Genomic DNA, 20,261 nt, shown 5'->3' with positions numbered 1-20,261 from the left:
AACAGAAAAGGTAAAGATCAACTGTTTAATCTAAGATAAAAGGTAAAGATCATATTTATAACCTAACAGAAATGGCAAAGATCAACTGTATAATCTAACAGAAAAGGCAAAGATCAACTTTATAATCAAATAGAAATGGCAAAGATCAACTTATAATCTAACAAAATAGCAAAGATCAACTTTATAATTCAACAGAAAGGGCAAAGAGCAACTTTATAATCTAACAGAATTGGCAATGATTAACGTTATAATCTAACAGAAAAGGCAATGATTAACTTTATAATCTAACAGAAAAGTCAAAGATCATCTTTATAATCTAACATAAATGGCAAAAATCAACCATATAATCCGAAAAGGCAAATATTAACTTTTTAATCTAACAGAAAAGGCAAAGATCAACTTTGTAATCTAACAAAAATGGCAAAGATCAACTTTATAATCTAACAGAACAGGCAAAAAGCAACTTTATAATCTAACAGAATTGGCAATGATTAACGTCATAATCTAACAGAACAAGCAAAGATCAACTTTATAATCTAACAGAAAATACAAAGATCAACTTTATAATCTAACAGAAAAGGTAAAGATCAACTTTACAATCTCTCAGAAAAGTCAAAGATTAACTTCATAATCTAACAGAAAAGGTAAATATCAAATTTAAAATCTAACAGAAAAGGATAAGATCAACTTGTAATCTAACAGAAAAGTCAAAGATCAACTTTATAATCTAACATAAATGGCAAAGATCAACCATATAATCCGAAAAGGCAAATATTAACTTTTTAATCTAACAGAAAAGGCAAAGATCAACTTTATAATCTAACAGGAAAGGCAAAGACCAAATTTATAATCTAACAGAAAAGGATAAGATCAACTTTATAATCTAACAGAAAAGTCAAAGATCAACTTTATAATCTAACATGAATGGCAAAGATCAACCATATAATTTAACAGAAAAGGCAGAGATCAACTTTTTAATCTAACAGAAAGGCAAAGATCAACTTTACAATCTAACAGAGAAGGCAAAGAGCAGCTCAATAATTAAACACTGCTTGTCATTTGGACATAAGATTTTTATCATGTTGCTTTATGACTTGTATATTATCATATTTGAGCTGTAGATATTTAAGGATTGTGGTAGGAGAATTCTCATTATTTGGTATAATTTGCTTGTTATGATAATTGGCAATAATCAGATCAATTCTCACCGTAATATATAATATACACTGGAACGGTTTCATGTTTATTTTTCTAAATAGTACTTGTCCATGCTTGTAAAATTATCAGAACTAGACAATATGTATATCGATGGAAGAATGTCGATGAACATAGTTAGCTGTTAATATGAAGAACCTACCAACAGACCCGTATAATATATATATATATATATACATATATATATACATATATATATACATATATATATACATATACATATACATATATACATATATATATATATATATATATATATATATATATATATATATATATATATATATATATATATATATATATATATATATATATATGTGTGTGTGTGTGTGTGTATGTACCTACGTCTAGGTGTATGTATGTGTGTATGTATGTATGTATGTACGAACGTACGTACACACGTACGTTCGTATGTATGTAAAACATGAGCATTCCGCAAACTGTAATCACCTGTAATATTCCACTTTCTATTATTTTGGCCTTGTTCGTCATTTACACCTTGATGCACGTATCAGCCAATCAAGGTGTACGAATTAACTGTAAGGCTTTAGGGACATCTGATTACACATGAATTCAATAGCTATTTGTTACTATATTTAGAAAAGACAAATCAGAGACCTTGGCCACGTGTATAGTAATTATTGATTCAAATGTCTGAAGTAATTATCAGGTACATATTAATCTTATTCAAAGTCGAACAGGTGAGATAGTGTGGTTTTACAGTTTTGACTGCGTCATTGTGTTGGAGTTGGAATTTTATAAGATCTACTTTACTCAGTCAATATGTACATGTAAATTTGTGTTTTGAATCGGTATATTAGTACATGTAGTGGTATTTATCATTGACTGGGTCGATGTTGTGTTTAATACAAGTTTCATTAGAGATTCGCCAGCATTATGGTCTTTATCGTACTTAGAAGGATTTACAGCTGGGAAGTAAAACCATTCTGGGATTGAAGCAGTTTTTCTTCTTCAGTAACAGAGAGAGAGAGAGGTGGCCGCCTCAAATTCGAGAAAGAGAAACTTTTGGGGCCAAGAAACTGCTCAGTGGTTAATAAGTAAGATTTTCAAGCATTTCTTGTTCACTCATCACTATGCACATAATTCATTCAATGCCTCCTATAACTTTTTACATACAAAGATGCTATTGGTCGAAGATATAATGATAAAACTTATATATATATATATATATATATATATATATATATATATATATATATATATATATATATATATATATATATATATATATATATATATATATATATACATATATATGCACATATATGCACTGAGAAACATCACAACGGTCGATATGACGTGCTGGACAAGATTCGAACTTGCACCCGACGAGTCCAGCAAATTAATTAATGGGCTACCACGCCTCCTTGTAACAGAAATGGGAGGGATATATACACAATTATATCAATTAACAATCTTGAGCTATAGAAAGATGGGTTTCCCAATTAAGAAATGATGTTACAATATCACAAAATGCAGTAATAATTTGATCCTGAAAGTTTGTCGATTAAAAATCTAACCTAATAATGACAATGTAAACCCATTGCAATCTGTCATACATCTGCAAGACTTGCTTTTAGGGACTGCCATGTCAAAAGTTACATATAGCATGGTAATTTAACTGATTAAAAAGAAAACAATAAAGACAATGAAGTTTTGGACCTTTTATTGATTCCATGCCTGTCAACACCCGACGGGTCGTGTTCAGGAGTTACCAACTTTAACGTCTAATAACTAGATCTTTATTTATACAGCAATAAATAGGTAGACGTTTATTTATGCAGAAATAAGAAAAATGAAGATTCGAAATACTTCACTCACCTTATTCAACAGACGTCTGCGATCATTTGAAATGTGCACTTGCATTTTAAAGCTTTATCATTGTTGTGTGTGTCTGTATGTGTGCGTGTATGTGTGTGATTTGAATTTTTAGCGTAGTTTTAACATTATTTTTCAGTCATATCGCTACGATGTCTGCAGTGGGGGGCCCCGAGTGGCCGAGTGGTCAAAAGCGCTCTCCGTTACGGATCACTGCCATCTCACCTCTGTCTACATAAGTTTGAGTCTAGGATTCATCCATTGTGGGTATGTGAGAAAGCTTGCCAGTAGCTTCTCGTGGGTCGGTGGTTCTTTCCGTGGTTTTCCCGGGTTCCTCCTCCACCATTAATACTGACCGCCATGTAAAGCCTATCGTGTGCTGAAAAATGGCGTTAAACCCTACAACAACAACATGTCTGCAGTGTGGCAGTTGATAGTGATGTCCAGCACTGGGGCATCATGCCGCAACATGTAGCATTATGTATCATTCAGTCACATTATCCTGAAACCAGGCCGACCAGTCCTAATACTAATCTCTTAATGCTCATCGCCAGGCTAAGCAGCTGCTAGTACCATTTTTATAAGTCTTTCGCATGACTCGGGCGGGGTTCATACTTACTGAAAGGGTCTATAATTCTGCACATATTGTCCATACATATGTATGTTCGTCCGACTGAATGTTTATATATAGAGAGAACTTTAGACAAGAAATAGCTGGTATTCCTAATTCGTTTTGCAAATGAGGAGACATCCGTGTTGTATGATACCTGATTTGTATATCTAATTACGGCAATATTATACTGGGATGTAGGAGTCTTAGAGATCCAATAATAAGTATACAAGTCCAGACAGTATCTGTGGATTCTCAATTGATTACAAACTTTAAAAAAGACATTCCTGAGTTAATAACCTGCTTTCATGCATTTTTGTTAGGTTCAACGTCACATACGTGCGATGATTGAAATCTGACAAACATTTCATTACGAAATACTGTAACATTTGTTTGTCCCTATTCCCCTCGAAATTCAATTTAATCGTGTAGAAATGGGAAGCCAACAGTTCATTAAAATCATTCCAAGATATAATCTTTCATTGTATATACGTCCTTTATATACCCCAAATGAAGTGATCTGAGCATATTGTATGCAAGTCATTTATGCACGCCAAATGAAATGCTCATTCCCTTTGTAAACATTGATTTTCCAGCGTATTGCATATACTTAATAATTGTCATCTAACTCCAGACTTGATTTTGCACATTTATATAGTTGATAAATCTCTTGAAATCGTATTATATCCAGGATATTAGAGTATCACAATAAAAACACGTGTCTGAAGGTGAACCACAGGTTACACAGGGCAAAAACATTTGACAGCCGCTGTTTGATATTTTGTTTTATTTACGAAACTCCTCTATAACGATTGTTACCTATAGTTTTGTATATTATTTTGGCATGGATCTTTAAAATACAACGCTAAAATAAGGTGTGGTATGTCTATAGTCTACAAATATATGTTTCAATGTAACAGTTACTCCGTCATTTGAGGAGATACTCAAGTACCAGTGGCGCCCGCAGAAGATTTTGTTTGCGGGGGGGGGGGAGGAATGGCTTGCAACTATTAAGTTTTACGAATGTAGGCCAAAACATGTTTAGAGGTGAAATTGGTGTGTGGGGTGTGTTAGAGATTCGGACTCGTATTTGAAGTATAGTGGGTCCAATACCCACCTATGTCATCATGGAATCATGCAAAATATTTTGCATGGTGAATACAACAAAATCCTAAAAAAATAAGTTTACTATGAACTGTATTTTACGTTTTCTTTACGCCGATTAAATGTTGCTTTTGGGCCAAGGGTCCTTGCATTGTTATTTGAAAAAATAGTTTGTGTTTGGATGCGTCTTAATGATCATCAAAAGTAGGTCACAATGGCTAGGTATTTGAGTTCTCTTGGACTGTTGGCACAAACTTAAGTTAGGACGATATGAATATTAATTAGTTTCAACCATTTAAATGATAATAGATAAAACACAGGGTTAGACACAGCCCAATCAATAGACAGATAGAAAATTGGCTTTTAATGCTATCGATTACCTTTCTGAGAGCGATAGTATAATGAAATAGATGACTGCACGTTAATAATTGATTGCCAAACACTTCGGATCGAATTACCAATAAATAATAAACTTAATCATGTATCAGAAGTACAACGCGCTCACATCTCATGTCATGAATTCGATGAGTAGTCATTATAACCTCCGACAATCAAATTTTATAATTTATTTCGATTTAAATTAAATTAAATAAGAGCTATTAATCCTATAGGCCACGTTGCACATACGAACAGAAAAGAACTGTTTCTTTAATCCGACATGTAGATGATAAAGAAGCTACCTTTTGTTATTTCTACTAAATGCTTCATACATTTCCTCTTCGTTTGTCATCATAATGATCAGGATAATCGTCATAATCAACATTGCTATCTTCATCATCACTATGACTGATAAACAGCATCGTCACTATCATCATTATTATCATCGTCACAATCACCACCATGAACAACATTAACACCAAAATAAGTTTCAACTGCATACGTCTTATCATCATTTTCGTCGTCATCATCATCATATCATCAGCACCAGCATCACTAAAACAACATAAACATAGTCGTTAATTTAACAACAATATAAGCGTTATTCTCGTTGTCGTCATCATCAGCAGCAGCGGCATTTTCTTCTTCTTCACCACCTTCGTATTATTTGCACTATTTTGGATCCTGGAAATAAATGCGCGACAGTCGTATCATTTGCAGTGCTTTGGATACTGGAAATCATACGCAGTAGTCGTATCATTTTGCAGTATTTTGATAACAATTGGGACAAATCGGTCAAATTGAAATCTATCAAGATAATTAAGACTCGAGTGTTTTAACATATCGCCATTGTTACATGCAATTAATCTATAAACATTTTTAATAATATTTCTCGTTTGAAAATGAAATTCCGGTTATTTGTTTAAAGAACTCTTTCTTCATAATCCATATTTTTAATCTTTTTCAAAATGATTGTTGCACTGGATAGCGGTCCATTGAATCTTAAAATCTACATTTTCAGATCATTTCTAAACCTAGGTCATATATGCAAATATCGATTTTATTGTTTGTGTCATTAGTATTGTGTGTATTCATTAAAGAAGATAAGGTTTAAAAGTAAATTCTCCTTCTTATGTGGATGTAACTGTGAGGGTTGTTATTGCATAGTTATCACTTATGACATATTAAATAGGCATATCAGTGTAATATTGCAAACGTCAACTTTTAAAATTATATGAACAATATTCTATGCAGCTAATTGATGAAGAGGTTTCCTATTGCTATTATGTTTCACCCCGTCCACTCCCCTTTCTTGGGGGTTTGGAATGAAGAATAGGCTCGATTCACCCTCCTGCATCTCGTACAAGGTGACTAATAGAACAACCATTTTGACATGTGGGATTTGCCCCGTGATGATGCTCAATGTGTTGAAAGATTTGTATGTGAAGGATTATGTGTTTTGCCTTATCGTTGTTTTGTATGATTTTTATATACCTAAACTTATACGTCATTATATAGCGACTATTGTGCTGATGTATCTTTAAACCCTAAACATACATTCATTCATACATACATACATACATACATACATACATACATACACACACACATACATACATGCATGCATGCATGCATGCATGCATACATACATACATACATACATACATACATACATACATAGTAGTTAGATGACTGAGGATATGTTTAAGACAAATGTACAGAACACGTGATTTTGGAGAACTGAATGTGACAAAAATTATCTGAACGGAATACTATAGTCGATGTATCAACAAAGTAGAACAGCTCACACATAACCAGTGTACCACGTGAACTATTCAAATTTAATAAAGTTCTGTCAAAGAACTTTTTAAACTAAAACTTACAAACATCCACATGTAGCTGTGACGGTGACGTTGACGAATATACCAGCGATGGAAACTGATAATCCTTTCATCCCAACATTTCGCATGCTAAGAAGTTAACAATTAATCATACTTAATCCTAATTTTTTATATAATTTTTCTATTTTCAGCGTGATGACCACGAACATACAAGAATTTTCACTTATTCTCATTTCTGTGGATATTGAAAAAAGTGAAGTTTTAAACACGTGACTGGGAAAATCTACTAAAAAGTTACATTGAATCCATTTATACAGTATTTTTTCTGCAATTTTATCATCCATTCATATGACGTACCATGAGTTTTTCCTAGATTTTAAATCTTGAGGTATTGGAGGACATACCATTTATCTAAGACGTTGGCATATCAAACAGGACAAGACAACGTTCAGAGTGGAATTATCTTGCATTTCAAAGGAGAATGAGGTGAAAATGAGCAACAGTGGAGGAAGATAATAAATAATAAAGTACATTCGATCGCTGCGACATCCAAGCACCAAAGAAATCAAGGATAAAATATGAGCATAACAAATAACTTGTTATGTTACCATGCACACTATGCAATGTAAATGAAGTGGATAAATTAATAATTGCAATGACCTTTTAAAGACGATTACTGCGTTTCTCGTTACGCTTGTGACATTTACTGCCAGACCTTAGTCGAGTTACATGAATGAGCGCTGCAAGTTACAAAGGTTCGGCGTATCCGCACAGGAGGTGTCGAACTACCGTTAACAGGAGACCAAGACGCTCCTGTGAATCCTGCACAATGGATTATATACGGCAACTTCAAGAAGAGAATATGGTGAGATAAACTTTATTAATTCTCAATCTCAATCAATCCTTTGTCTCACTTTTCTCAGTTATGGTCTGAAATAATCTGTCCAAATACGATAAAAATATTAAGAATACCAATTGCAGACCGATGTTACCTATGTTCTACGTGTTACGCTCCTGCCTTGAAGCTACTCTTCAGTTTTTGAAAAACAGTTTACATCCCTTATGAAATCAAACGGTAAAAATGAAATATGCTAACCGTTAGTAAAAAGAGCCAGATTGTACTAAGTTCTTCAATGATTTTCCGACAATGTTGAGTGAAGGCAATATCAATATTCCAGAAGAGTGTATTTGTGAATGTTTGTGATGGTAGGGGGTGGGGTGGGGATTGGTACATTTTGAGGAATTTATTTTACTTTGAGGAAGCCACATAGTTTTGAAGAAAATTAGGATTTTTTGTATTTTAATTATCTCTGACCGCTGACTATTTAGATGGAAATTGTTTTGCTGCTAAATATGCAGTGAGAAAGATTTCAAAAATTTCAAAAGACAGAAAATTCGAGATGTTTAGTGTTCTTGTATAAATCAAACTGAACTCGGTGGAAAAGAGGAACTTTTATCGTTAATATTGTTTTCTTAAAATGGAAGGAAGTAAGTGCTGCATCAGAGTGCTAGATTTTACATGGAATGGAGAATTAATCATTCGGGTGTTTTTCTCAAGGTTATGCAATACGTTTATAATTATAATTAAACTTGACCGATTTTTGTTTCCTTAGAACACGAAGTATACAGGAGTTATCCAGGATTGTCGAACTCGGAAGTTTAAAATGAGCGCTATTCAACCTTTAATGACCTCATATCTCTTTTTAAAAAAAAGCCAATCCACAGCTTGTGGTTTTAAGTCTAGCTGGTCGTACAGCCAAGTGAGATTGTTGGATAGCCCTTCGTCCGCCGTACGTCTTCCTCATTCCGTCATCCGAGTATGTTTCGTCCTTCCAAATTGCCCTTTTCAACTTCGAGAAACAGTAGACCTGTTTCGATCAAACCGGGTAGGTATGTTCCCGGGATACGCTCAACCAACTTGCTGTTTTGGGCGGCACCCCAAGTAAATATGACTTCCTTTGCACCCAGTGTAAAAACCTTTTTTTGACTTCCTCTATAAAACACTGAGACGATTTTGATTAAACCTAAAAGGAACAATTTGTTTCACCATGCTCTATAAACATTTTGTCCTGCGTGCCTCAGAGCAAACAGGTGGAAAAATATTTTCTACCTCTTCGCTAAAATTACTAAGCCAGTTTCAATCGGACTTGACAAGAGTGTTTCTAAGGATATACTTTGTCAAACGTTTGTCACGGGTGGCTCTCTAGCAATGGTTTGGCTTCCACCCAATGGAAAACGTATTTTCAATTTCTTTTCCATAACATGTGAGCTAGTTTTGATAAAACTTGGTCGGAATATTTCTTAGGATATACTCTATCAAAGTGTATTTGAGGTGGCTCATTTAGCAATATTGTGGCTTTCTCAGCAACCATTTGGCAACATTTCTTGGACTTCTTTTGAACGACTGAACTAATGTCATTCAGGCGTGTTAGGAATGTTCGGTAAGATATGCTCTTTCAAAAATGTAACCTGAGTGTCTTTCCTAGCTTTATGGTGTGGCTTCCATGCTAAATATATGGATAAAAAACAATGGCTTCCATAGCAGGCATATGAAAAAACCAATTTCAATCAAAGGTGTAGAGATCATTGTTACCTTATTTTTAGCCCAATCAAAATGTTTGGGTTGGCTCCCTTGAAAATGTAAGTGGTAAACATGGAAATGCTACAAATGATGGTTATAACCCTTCAAGGACTGTTACCGTGTCATATGCACGAGGTCGCGTGTTCAAACCTCGGCCGAGTTATACCAAAGACTTACAAAAATGGTAATAACAGCTGCCGCGCTAGGCGCTTAGCATTCAGAAGTCAGTGTTAGAACTGGCCAGCCTGGTGTCAGGATAATGTGACTGAATGGGACGTGATGCTACCTGTCTGCGGCATGATGCCCCAGTGCTAGACATCACTATAAACTGCCACACTGTAGCCATCGTAGGGATATGACTGAAAAACTGTTAAAGCTACGTTAACAATCCAAATAACACACACACGCACTCACGCACACACACACACACGCACACATACACACACACACACACTGGGTCATATATTTCTTACGATATATGCTTTTGAACCCAAGGCACCTGCGTTATTGCGCTGTTTGATATTTCGACCAATGTATCTCAGATGCGTTATCGAAGCCCTCTTGTGCAATACTCAGAACCGTTATTTCAGCGACTGATTGTGAACAACATTTCGAATTGTTAAAGCATAGTCAGTATCGAAGTACTCGGAAAAAGGGATTGGCTTTTCGAATACTAATACTGTCTTGTAAAACTGTGATAGAAACGATGGCAGCAATTATGGTTTGGCGCAGTGAAAACTTCTAATTTAACCACAACCTGGCGACAGTGATTGTTTCACCGTTCTACATAGTAATTGTGATCAAATTAATCCATTATTGATTCCATGTATTTGACAAGACACATTCTAAGTTTTCTTATTGATGTTGATTTATTAATCTGAATAAAATCGTTTTCTCTTCGTCATGGTTGTTAATTTCACTTTCATAAATCCACAGACAAATTGAGTTGAACGTCTTCTTGCACGAATCTGATGTTAGTAATGGTAACAATTTGATACAAACTATATCGTTTGAACTTCTGGAAAATGGCTGTCAGTGTCACTGCTATAACTGTGTCAGGCAGTGCTTGAGAATGTCTGTCAATTTCAATATTATAACTGTCAAGCAGTATTTGAGAACAATCTGTCAATCTCATCTGAATATTTCAGTAATATTACAGTGTAAGGCAGTGTATGAGAATAGCTGTCAATTTCAATATTATAACTGTGTCAGGCAGTGTTTGAGAATGGCTGTCAATTTCGTGTTTGCATTGCAATACTATACCTGTGTTAGTGTTTGCTCGCACCATTTAAATTTAGCTTTTAGGCTTGATGTGCAATAACAAAGTGAACATTAATTATGTTCCTTGAATGAATTGATTCAAAAAATCGTAAAGGCACAATATGTTCCGTCCACGATAATTTAAATAATGGCCTTTAAATGAGGTGAACATAAATAGAAAGTGATAGAAATTAATTGTTTATAAAATAAGGTATTCCTTTATATTCACTAGAGTCGGATATGTTTGTAATTTCTTATGTTTTCATCTGTGCACCAGTCTGTTTATATATGTGTTTGTCTACCATGCTTTTAATTGTCTGCAAACCCGAACCACAAGCAGCCTATCAAGACATAAAAAATGTGCATGTCGAAGTTGATAAATAACATGACACACACTGATAAAAATGTGCATGTCGAAGTTGATAAATAACATGACACACACTGAAAAAAATGTGCATGTCGAAGTTGATAAATAACATGACACACACTGATAAAAATGTGCATGTCGAAGTTGATAAATAACATGACACACACTGATATCAAGTCAAGATAATGATGCATTTATTTTCCAGGAGGAAGAAGGAAATGTGCAAGACGCTTTAAATATTTTTGGAATTCAGAGATCCAAATCTGATCTTGACATCAAGGTCAAATCCAAAGAGTCCCTTTCGGAGAGGAGTCTCGTCAGAGAGGTAGGTTTAAACTCGATTCGTGTGCATGCATGGTATTTCCATTTCATTGCCTTAAATAATACATAAATTCACAAGTGGTTAATTTCATAAAGTAGTGATTCTATGAACGCTTTTATGGATGTAAACAAATGCAATATGTTGTCCATAGAAGCATTGATTATACTTCAAGACGGCATGTGACAACTGCATTGATCCTTATCTCGTTATTTTTGTTTAGGACGTTTTATTACTTTTATAGCAAGTTTCATGGCCGGCAGCCATAAATTCTGAATAGCAATACATATTTGAATATGTCAATATGGTTAGATAGAGGCTGTATAAAGTAAAACATCACTTTCCTCTGCTCATTTCTTTTGCTTTTTTTTTTTTTTTTTTTGCTTTTTTTTTTTTAGATGATACAGTTTTCTCAGAGAACATTGCATCACGTAGGCATTCTTCTGGCAATTACAGTTATCATTCTGCGATTTAGACACATGTGAAAATCAATTACTCTTATTAAAACCTGTTAGTATGTATGGAAAATCTACGTTCCTACTAATGTAACAAAGTTCAAATGTTACCATGTTACAAAATTCTGTAATATTTCATTAAAATACCATATATGTGAGAACAATTACCATACATGTAAATAAGTAGAGTCTGTACAAAGTTAGTGCCTTATTCTATGAATTGTCTACTATATGGGAAAAGAATATGCTACATTGAATAAAAACAACTACAATACTTGAAAAGCTTTATGTATTTATTTACGTAACCAATAAATATTATCAAATTCATAAATGTTGATTCTATACGTGGAAAACAATACTTCATAAGTAAAAAGATAATTTACAAATTTGAAGAACGGAGATTTTATTGTCAGTAAATTATCATTTGGATTATATTTTTGTATTCATTAGCGTTTAACGGCACATCAGCACAATAATAGCAACATGGGTCAATTAAATATAAAAGTTTTGAAAATGTAAAAGCGAAGACTTATGCAAATATCTTGGGAAAGATATACCCCTTAAAATAAATGTAAGCATGAAGTACTTCAAAATAAAATATAAAGGGTAAACAATGTTAAAATTCTGCAAAATGTTTATAAAATAGAACATAAAGGTACAAAACATCAAGTCCCTAAAATATGGCGTCAAAATAAGTTTAAATAAGTTTATATTCCTGAAAACACTGACTTTATACCAGTTCTTTTGCTATATCTAGAGTATTTACTCTTTACGTATCTAATAAATTATATTTTCACTTTTGTCGTCGAAATGCTTCAGATTTCTTGGAACCTAGTTGTTGTATCCTAAGTACAAGATCACGTATTTTGTAGTTGATTTTCACATGTGGTCAAATCATGCTTATATGTATGTATGTATGTATGTATGTATGTATGTATGTATGTATGTGTGTGTATGTGTGTGTGTGTGTGTGTGTGTGTGTGTGTGTGTGCGCGCGCGCGCGCGCGTGTGTGTGTGTGTGTGTGTGTGTGTGTGTGTGTGTGCACAAATTTAGCTATATAATGCTGATTTAAAGTCAGGTTACAGAAATAAGTATAAAATTTGCACAAATATAAATAAATAAACAAATAACTAGATAGAAGAAACACCTCCAACCCAAAAAAAAAAAAAAAATAGAGCTTAACACCGAAAAACAGCAACAAACCAGTAACAACATATTATCTTTTCAAATACGTAGAATGTTTTCATGTGAAGGGATTTGGGATATTCACATATAACAGTGCTTCATTTGGGTACAAATGCTAATATTGCCTATGGGGACAGTAGACTAAACTTGTTATTTTCGTATTAAATCTACACTTTGCTGTTTATTTTATTACGATTGCGGCCAGATCAAATGCATTAGCCTTTGAACCCAAGAGAAAAGATAAAGAAGAACAAAGCGAAGAAAATGAAGGCAAACATGGTTGAAGAGGAGGCGGTGTTAATACAATTTATTTTAATTACGATCCTTAAATGTTCTGTTTTCCATGATTGCTATTTACTCATCTGATTGACTTGCAAAATAAATTTTTAAAAAAAAAAACAGAACAAAGACATATTATGAATTATTCTAATCGGATCGATTTTACCATTTGCATGGAGAAACCTGCGTGGATTTTTGGTAAGCGATTTATTGTGCTAAGTGTTGACATCAAATATTTAATTCGATTGTACCTATGGATCAATCCTTCCTTTTTCAGTAAAGAATAAATTCTCGTAGCGTAATTTTGTGTATGGAGACCAAATTTCTCCTACATTTCTTTACTTGGTATCTGTAGAAATAAAATAATACCGTTTGATTATAATGCAGTCAGTTTTAAGAAGTAAATCGTGATCGACAGTGGTGTTTTATGGAATATGGTAAACAAGAAAAAGCTAAAATCACATCTGACAAATTTTACCACAGATACAGTGCTTACATGGCTAATTTTTTCCTCAGAAATCTCAGGTATACGTTACGCATGTTCCAGACCATATTCGCAAGGAAAACACAGTCCTAAGTAACCGTGAGGAGATCAAAGCGACACTCACCACGATCCCCAAAAAGGGCATGATACACTTGATGTCAGGTGCTCACGAGGTGCAAGGAAGAAAGGAAGAAGCAAACACTGCGAGTAAATTGATATGAACTTCGCACGTTTTCTGGATGATGAGTGTGTGTGAGATTTTGATTTTCAACGTAACTTTAACAATTTTTCAATCATGTCGCTACGACGTCTGCAGTGTGGCAGTTTAAAGTAATGTCTAGCACTGGGGCATCATGCCGCAGATATGTCCCACTCAGTCACATTAACCTGACACTGGGCCGACCAGTCCTAACATGAACCTCTCAATGCTGAGCGCCTAGCGAGGAAGCTGTTAGTACCATTTTCGTAAGTCTTTGGTATACTCGGCCGGGATCCGAACCCGCGACCTCCCGCATCCGAGGCGGATGCTCTAACCACTCGGCCACGAGAGCGGTCTTTCTATATGAAGAAATCAATTATAATACTGAATAAGTGATATATATATATATATATATATATATATATATATATATATATATATATATATATAGCTACAAACAAACAAGTGAACAAAATAAAAAAGAAATAAATGAGTAAATAAATAAATAAATAAATAAGTGCTGATAGAGCAATTCCTTGATAAGTAGGCAATGCATACAGTTTTATTGTCGTTGTTACCTAGCTGGTCTAACTCTGAAAATGAGCTTAATGACGATCAGAAAATCTGACCATTCCAATCAAGATTTTAAAAAGAATCATAAATGATGAAACGTATTGTACATTGTTTGACTTAGACCACTGTGATGCGTAGTACCAAGTGTTATTGTGAAACTGATTATTACATTAGGACCCATTCTAGCGTTTCTTATATTAAAAGCCTTTTTTTAAATGCTCTAGATTTTATTTTTCCTAAGACGTGAGTATGTCCCGCGATTGGTTTCATATATACACGTAGTTTTGTCCTTGCAGTTCAGGGTGGACGGAGAATGCATCACTTCGGTAATAACCAGTTAATCCGAGACAGACAAATGATAGAGCACATTAGGGCTGGTAGAAAGATGCTGAAGGAAACAGAAACGAAAAGGACAGTGGACGAAGAGATCAGTAAAGGACTCGGAGAATACACTATCAGAGATCTGCAGCTCAAAATAATGGAATTGACAGTATTTATTTTTCTTTCTATTTGTCTGCTAAGCTGCTTCTCACTCAGTCATTATTTAATAGGTCTATACATGGCATGGACATCTAGGAAACACGTGCCAGCGAGCATGCAAAATGTGTGCTGCAGTTGTTTGATAGTTTTGGTGTTTTCTTGAAGCTGTCATATTTTGTCAGGCAATCGGAACGTCTTAGGCTTTTTCGTGGTATACTACCGGCCGAAAGCGTCGGGGTTTGTATTATAGAAGAGTCAAAGTACTAGGATAATAACTCGAGCTCTGTTTAGCTTTGCCTCGATAGGGCAACCATTGTGATTTGGAATTTTAAACGTAGCTTTAATACTTTTCTAGCCATATCGCTATAATGTCTGCAGTGTGGCAGTTTATAGTGATATCTAGCACTGAAGCATCATGCCTCAGACATGTAGCATCATGTCCCACCCAGTCACATTATCCTGACGCTAGGCTGACCAGTCCTAACACTAACCTCTTAATGCTGAGCGGCAAGCGAGGCAGCTGCTAGTACTATTTTTCTGGGTTTTTGTATGACTCGGCCGGAGTTCGAACCCGCGACCTCCGAAACCCGAAGCGGACCACCGGAGCGGACGGCAACCATTGTGAAGGCTGCAAATATGTACAAACCGGAAATTGGGTGTTTTTACGATCATCTGAACAATTAATATAAATATTTCTCACCTTTTTTTAAAAAAATTTTAAACACAGTTTTACATGCACGGCCAACTTGAGACACATGCAACATTATGAAAGATGAAAAGATTTGAACCAGTGTTCTATTTTCGTTTATCCGAACTCGGTATTTATTTGGTCTGAACACCGTGTGCTTTTTGAATCATACATTTTAATTTGTTTTTAAATGGGGTCGGCAATAACAGATAACGAAATGTGTAAATACAAATATCAAAGGGTGCCTTGGTCAGTTAAGATTTGTGATAACAAATACTCAGAATTGTAGGTGAGCTGTTAGCAAGGTCTCTCAAGTCAATGACTGACTGAAATACTTTTAAAGTTACCGAATTATTTGGTACAACTTTTATCACATGCTTCCATTCAGCAGCTTAACCAGGAATATGTAGCAGGGCCACTGTTCTGATCCTCATTAAAATAAAAATGACATTTTTTCAAAACGGGTACCAGCATTTCAAAGTGTGTGTGTGTGTGTGTGTGTGTGTGTGTGTGTGTGTGTGTGTGTGTGTGTTTGGAGGAAGTCTTCACACAACGAATATATGTCTCTTATCAGTTTGCAATGTTTTGCTTAAAATGCAGCCGTAAAGAATAATCTTGTAACCACGCCAATGCTGTTATACAAATAATTAATTTTGCTGAAGTGAATATGAAGTTTTATATACCCCCAAAAACACAATATTGACTGACGCGTTGTTCATGTCAATATGATGCGATGTTCATGTCAATATGACGCGATGTTAATGTCAATATGATGCGATGTTAATGTCAATATGATGCGATGTTAATGTCAATATGATGCGATGTTCATGTCAATATGACGCGAGGTTTATGTCAATATGATGCGTTTACTTATTTATAAAACTTCATGTTCACCTCAACCAAGGTCTATATATTTTTTATTACACGAGTAGGTGAAAATCTGCAAAATTTAGCTTGTTTCAAGAAAAGTGAAAATGCCAGTTTAGTGCATCCCATCCCCCCATTGACGTTTATACAGTGCAGTATGATGAAATATAATAAATTAAGTGATGTCGTGACATCCAATAACAATATTTGCCACAATAATCATCTAATAATGCAAATTCCTTTTTAAAATAATATCATCAATTTTCAGAAAGTAGGTTTTACAGCTCGCGATATAATTTTGGTATATAATAATTAATCCATGTGCACCCATGACAGTTTGTTTCATGTACTTGCACACTTATTATTATTATTATTATTATTATTATTATTATTGTTTCAGGATATAAAAGAATTGACACCTACCAGAAGAACCCTGGAAGACACTTCAGGTGGTTTCAGGGCCAGAGCTTTAAATCAAACCCACTCCGGACCGGGAACGGGAACGGTGAAACTAAGCAAGACGATTGTACTCCCAGCTATCAGCATGGTTAAACCATATTAATGAGACTGTAACAAGGAGCTTCCAATGTTACATGGGTAATCCCAGTATTCTGTGCAAGACATATTAATATTGTGCTCTAAATGAGAACAGTACTCTGATTCTTATGTGAATAATATGACATGCTTCTTACATAACTAAATGGATGTAGTTGTCTCAGTATCAAGTTCAGCAGTCGCTGTGCTCTCACGAATTATTCTGAGCAGAATTCTCAATTCTTTATCCACTGCAAACATAGCAAATGGCAGTAGCTTTCGTAGTATGTAACATTTAGTATATGACAAACAGATGAATTCAGTCCTGTTCGGCAGGAATATCGTTTTAGTGTCTATTATACGGTCACCTCAATCACATACAAAGAAATTAATCTCGGTATTCAGGTAAAGTACTCACTGCATACAAGACAGTATTCTCCATGCAAGGACTTGTGCATTTTAATAATGAGTCACAGCAATCAACACACAGAGATGTAATCCTTTTTCGCCAAGTTCCCTAAATGTGATCATCCTTCTCAGTTACATATTGCAATATCATGGCTTTGATCAGACAGTCATCACTGTGCCAATATAAGCAAAAGACACTGACAGCTAATAACAAAGTAAACGATTATCACTCCATAAATGCTCTCTCAGAGGAACGCTAGATAAATTTCAGTATCCACAGTAATATAATCACAGTGTGATGGGGTATCCCATTGTTGCATACTACCGGAGAGTACATATACCAGTATGTAGAGTACAGATTACTCCCAAAAATATTTACATTGCACACTTATCTTTATACCTTCATCGTTGCATTACCCTATCATACGAATGAGTTTTACCCTACAAACGTTCGTCATATCAGGTCACAGAACCCAATAATCTATAAACATAAATACTATAAATTAAGTGAAGATATAAGATAGATGCCACTTTGATTACTGGAATTTTAGAACCATGTAACCATAACATTTTCAGTCATCTTACTTCCGATTATAATCACTCGACTTTGGTAAATTTCATCGATCACATTACCTTATCTACACGATAAAAACGTATCTCTTTGCACACAATGTAATCATTACACACACACACACACACACACACACATATATATATATATATATATATATATATATATATATATATATAAGGACAGAGAAAGACATCGGCTTGTTTTATTATGTCTTAACTGTTATGCATGCCAATTTTCCTTGGCCTGCCTATACATTGACCAGTCGTAGACAAATAGCTTTAGTCTGTGACCATCGCCGCTGCTGATCGTATAGATCAGCAGCGGCGATGGTCACAGATTAAAGCTATTTGTTATGCTTGTACCTGTATAAAAATAGGTAACCCTGGTCTAATTCGATTGTTCTCGCCAGTCAAATGATTGTTCTGCTTCTTTAAAGTTCTTTTATTTTATTTTAGACATTTCTTTTCATTAGATTAGCTTTCCTCTTGTGCAAAACCTTTCGCAAGAACTTACCTCCCTTTCTGTGTTTGTATGCATCCTATCACTACCGATCGAATATTCCAAACAGTTTAGACAAAATGAAAAGTGTATATAATGGTAAAGCATTCTACATATGCAGGTAGATACATAACTACAGTTCTGTTGCACTTGAACATTAAAAGAAATACAAATATGATCCTATTAGCGCGGGCACCCACTCACTACAAAGGCAGGTATGTCATTATGTCTCTACACTGTGTCAGTCTCGGCTACGTCACGTGACAGTTCCAGCCCACTTATTAATAAAGGATCATCAACATCCACGGTCACGTGATAGTTCCAGCCCACTTATTAATAAAGGATCATCAACATCCACGGTCACGTGACAGTTCCAGCCCACTTATTAATAAAGGATCATCAACATCCACGGTCACGTGACAGTTCCAGCCTACTAATTAATAAAGGATCAATATGCACGTTACACTGAGTTTTCAAAGCCACATCACAAAATAATTTGATATATTTTACTCAGCACAAATAATGGTGCAAAATTTATAGTATAATGAACTCAATTTTTTTCAAAGAAGTGATAAAATGTTCAGTGAGGTTTACATAGAAGAAACAATATCGGTGTCAAGAGTCAGTATTATGAAGCTTGGAGGGAAATAAAGCGTGGCACAATCCATTTTTAATACAATGCATGTAAAGAATAGAAATGTTGATTTATGGATTCCAAATATTACTAAAATATCTGCCAACGTTTCAGAAATGATGCGGTTTTACAGACTGCATTTAAGATAATAATAGCATGAGGCAGGCAGCATAACGTAAGAGGTTTACATTTGTATCAACATATGTGCGTATAGAAAAAAATATAGCCTAGTATTCCACTCTCCTGGTATGTGTGATTCTATACGTCTGTATGTATGAAAAACAAAATAATAACCCCTTTTATGATATGTGCGATGGTATGTTGGATAGTAAATACCAGTATTTTTGTGACCCTACTTTATACAGCGTACATACCTGTATTTCTTTTGTTTGTATGTGTGAGTGTTGGTCGTTAAGAATGTATGTTTTTCAGTAAGAATATATGTCACCCCCTCATGATCACCTAACCTTCATCTATATGGTTAGTTCGTTTATATGGATGATGGATTCAAACAATTGAACTTTGACCGTCAAAGAAAGTCATTGCGCGTTATTGGGTAGGGTTTTTTATTGGTGGATACAACTGTTGATCTGTTACAATGTATGTATTGTTTTATTGATACAATCAATCTTTCTCTGTTGTGGAGTCCTAATAATCCCCCCCCCCAATAATATCCTATTGATAAGAAATGGTCTGTTATAATGTATTTGTATTTGGTCTTTCATCCAGACACATTCGTATACTTTTGTATGTTTGTCGTACTATCGTTTCATCCTAATGTTAAATTTTCCTTCTTCCATTGTAACATCCTAACGTTAAATTCTCATTTTGTCAATGTAACATCCAGCTGTAATATTGAATTCCCATTGGCCGATACAAGCTAGATAC

At 34.7% G+C, this 20,261-nt stretch overlaps 1 protein-coding gene across 1 annotated transcript; it reads left to right on the top strand.

The window, feature by feature from the left end:
- Positions 1 to 1,934: 1,934 nt before the first annotated feature.
- LOC149798893 (uncharacterized) lies at positions 1,935 to 18,350 on the top strand. The gene is made up of 6 exons (XM_089956991.1): positions 1,935 to 2,273; positions 7,179 to 7,852; positions 11,401 to 11,520; positions 13,951 to 14,125; positions 14,987 to 15,180; positions 17,126 to 18,350. The coding sequence occupies exons 2-6, from the start codon at positions 7,721 to 7,723 to the stop codon at positions 17,285 to 17,287; spliced, it is 783 nt and encodes a 260-aa protein (XP_089813117.1). The 5' UTR covers positions 1,935 to 2,273; positions 7,179 to 7,720; the 3' UTR covers positions 17,288 to 18,350.
- The last annotated feature ends 1,911 nt before the right edge of the window (positions 18,351 to 20,261 follow it).

The sequence above is a fragment of the Sinohyriopsis cumingii genome, chromosome 5 (genome assembly GCF_028554795.1).
Source record: "Sinohyriopsis cumingii isolate HCF-2022 chromosome 5, ASM2855479v2, whole genome shotgun sequence".
NCBI lineage: Eukaryota > Metazoa > Mollusca > Bivalvia > Unionida > Unionidae > Sinohyriopsis > Sinohyriopsis cumingii.
The sequence above is the reverse complement of the archived record's forward strand: the minus strand, read 5'-3'. Positions and strand labels throughout refer to the sequence as shown.

Excerpts from the sequence above, each read along its gene's own strand:
- LOC149798893 (XM_089956991.1), top strand. The coding sequence starts at position 7,721 with ATGAGCGCTGCAAGTTACAAAGGTTCGGCGTATCCGCACAGGAGGTGT. Across the intron at positions 7,853-11,400 it reads AACTTCAAGAAGAGAATATG|GAGGAAGAAGGAAATGTGCA; the intron begins GTGAGATAAACT and ends TTTATTTTCCAG. Across the intron at positions 11,521-13,950 it reads AGAGGAGTCTCGTCAGAGAG|AAATCTCAGGTATACGTTAC; the intron begins GTAGGTTTAAAC and ends TTTTTTCCTCAG.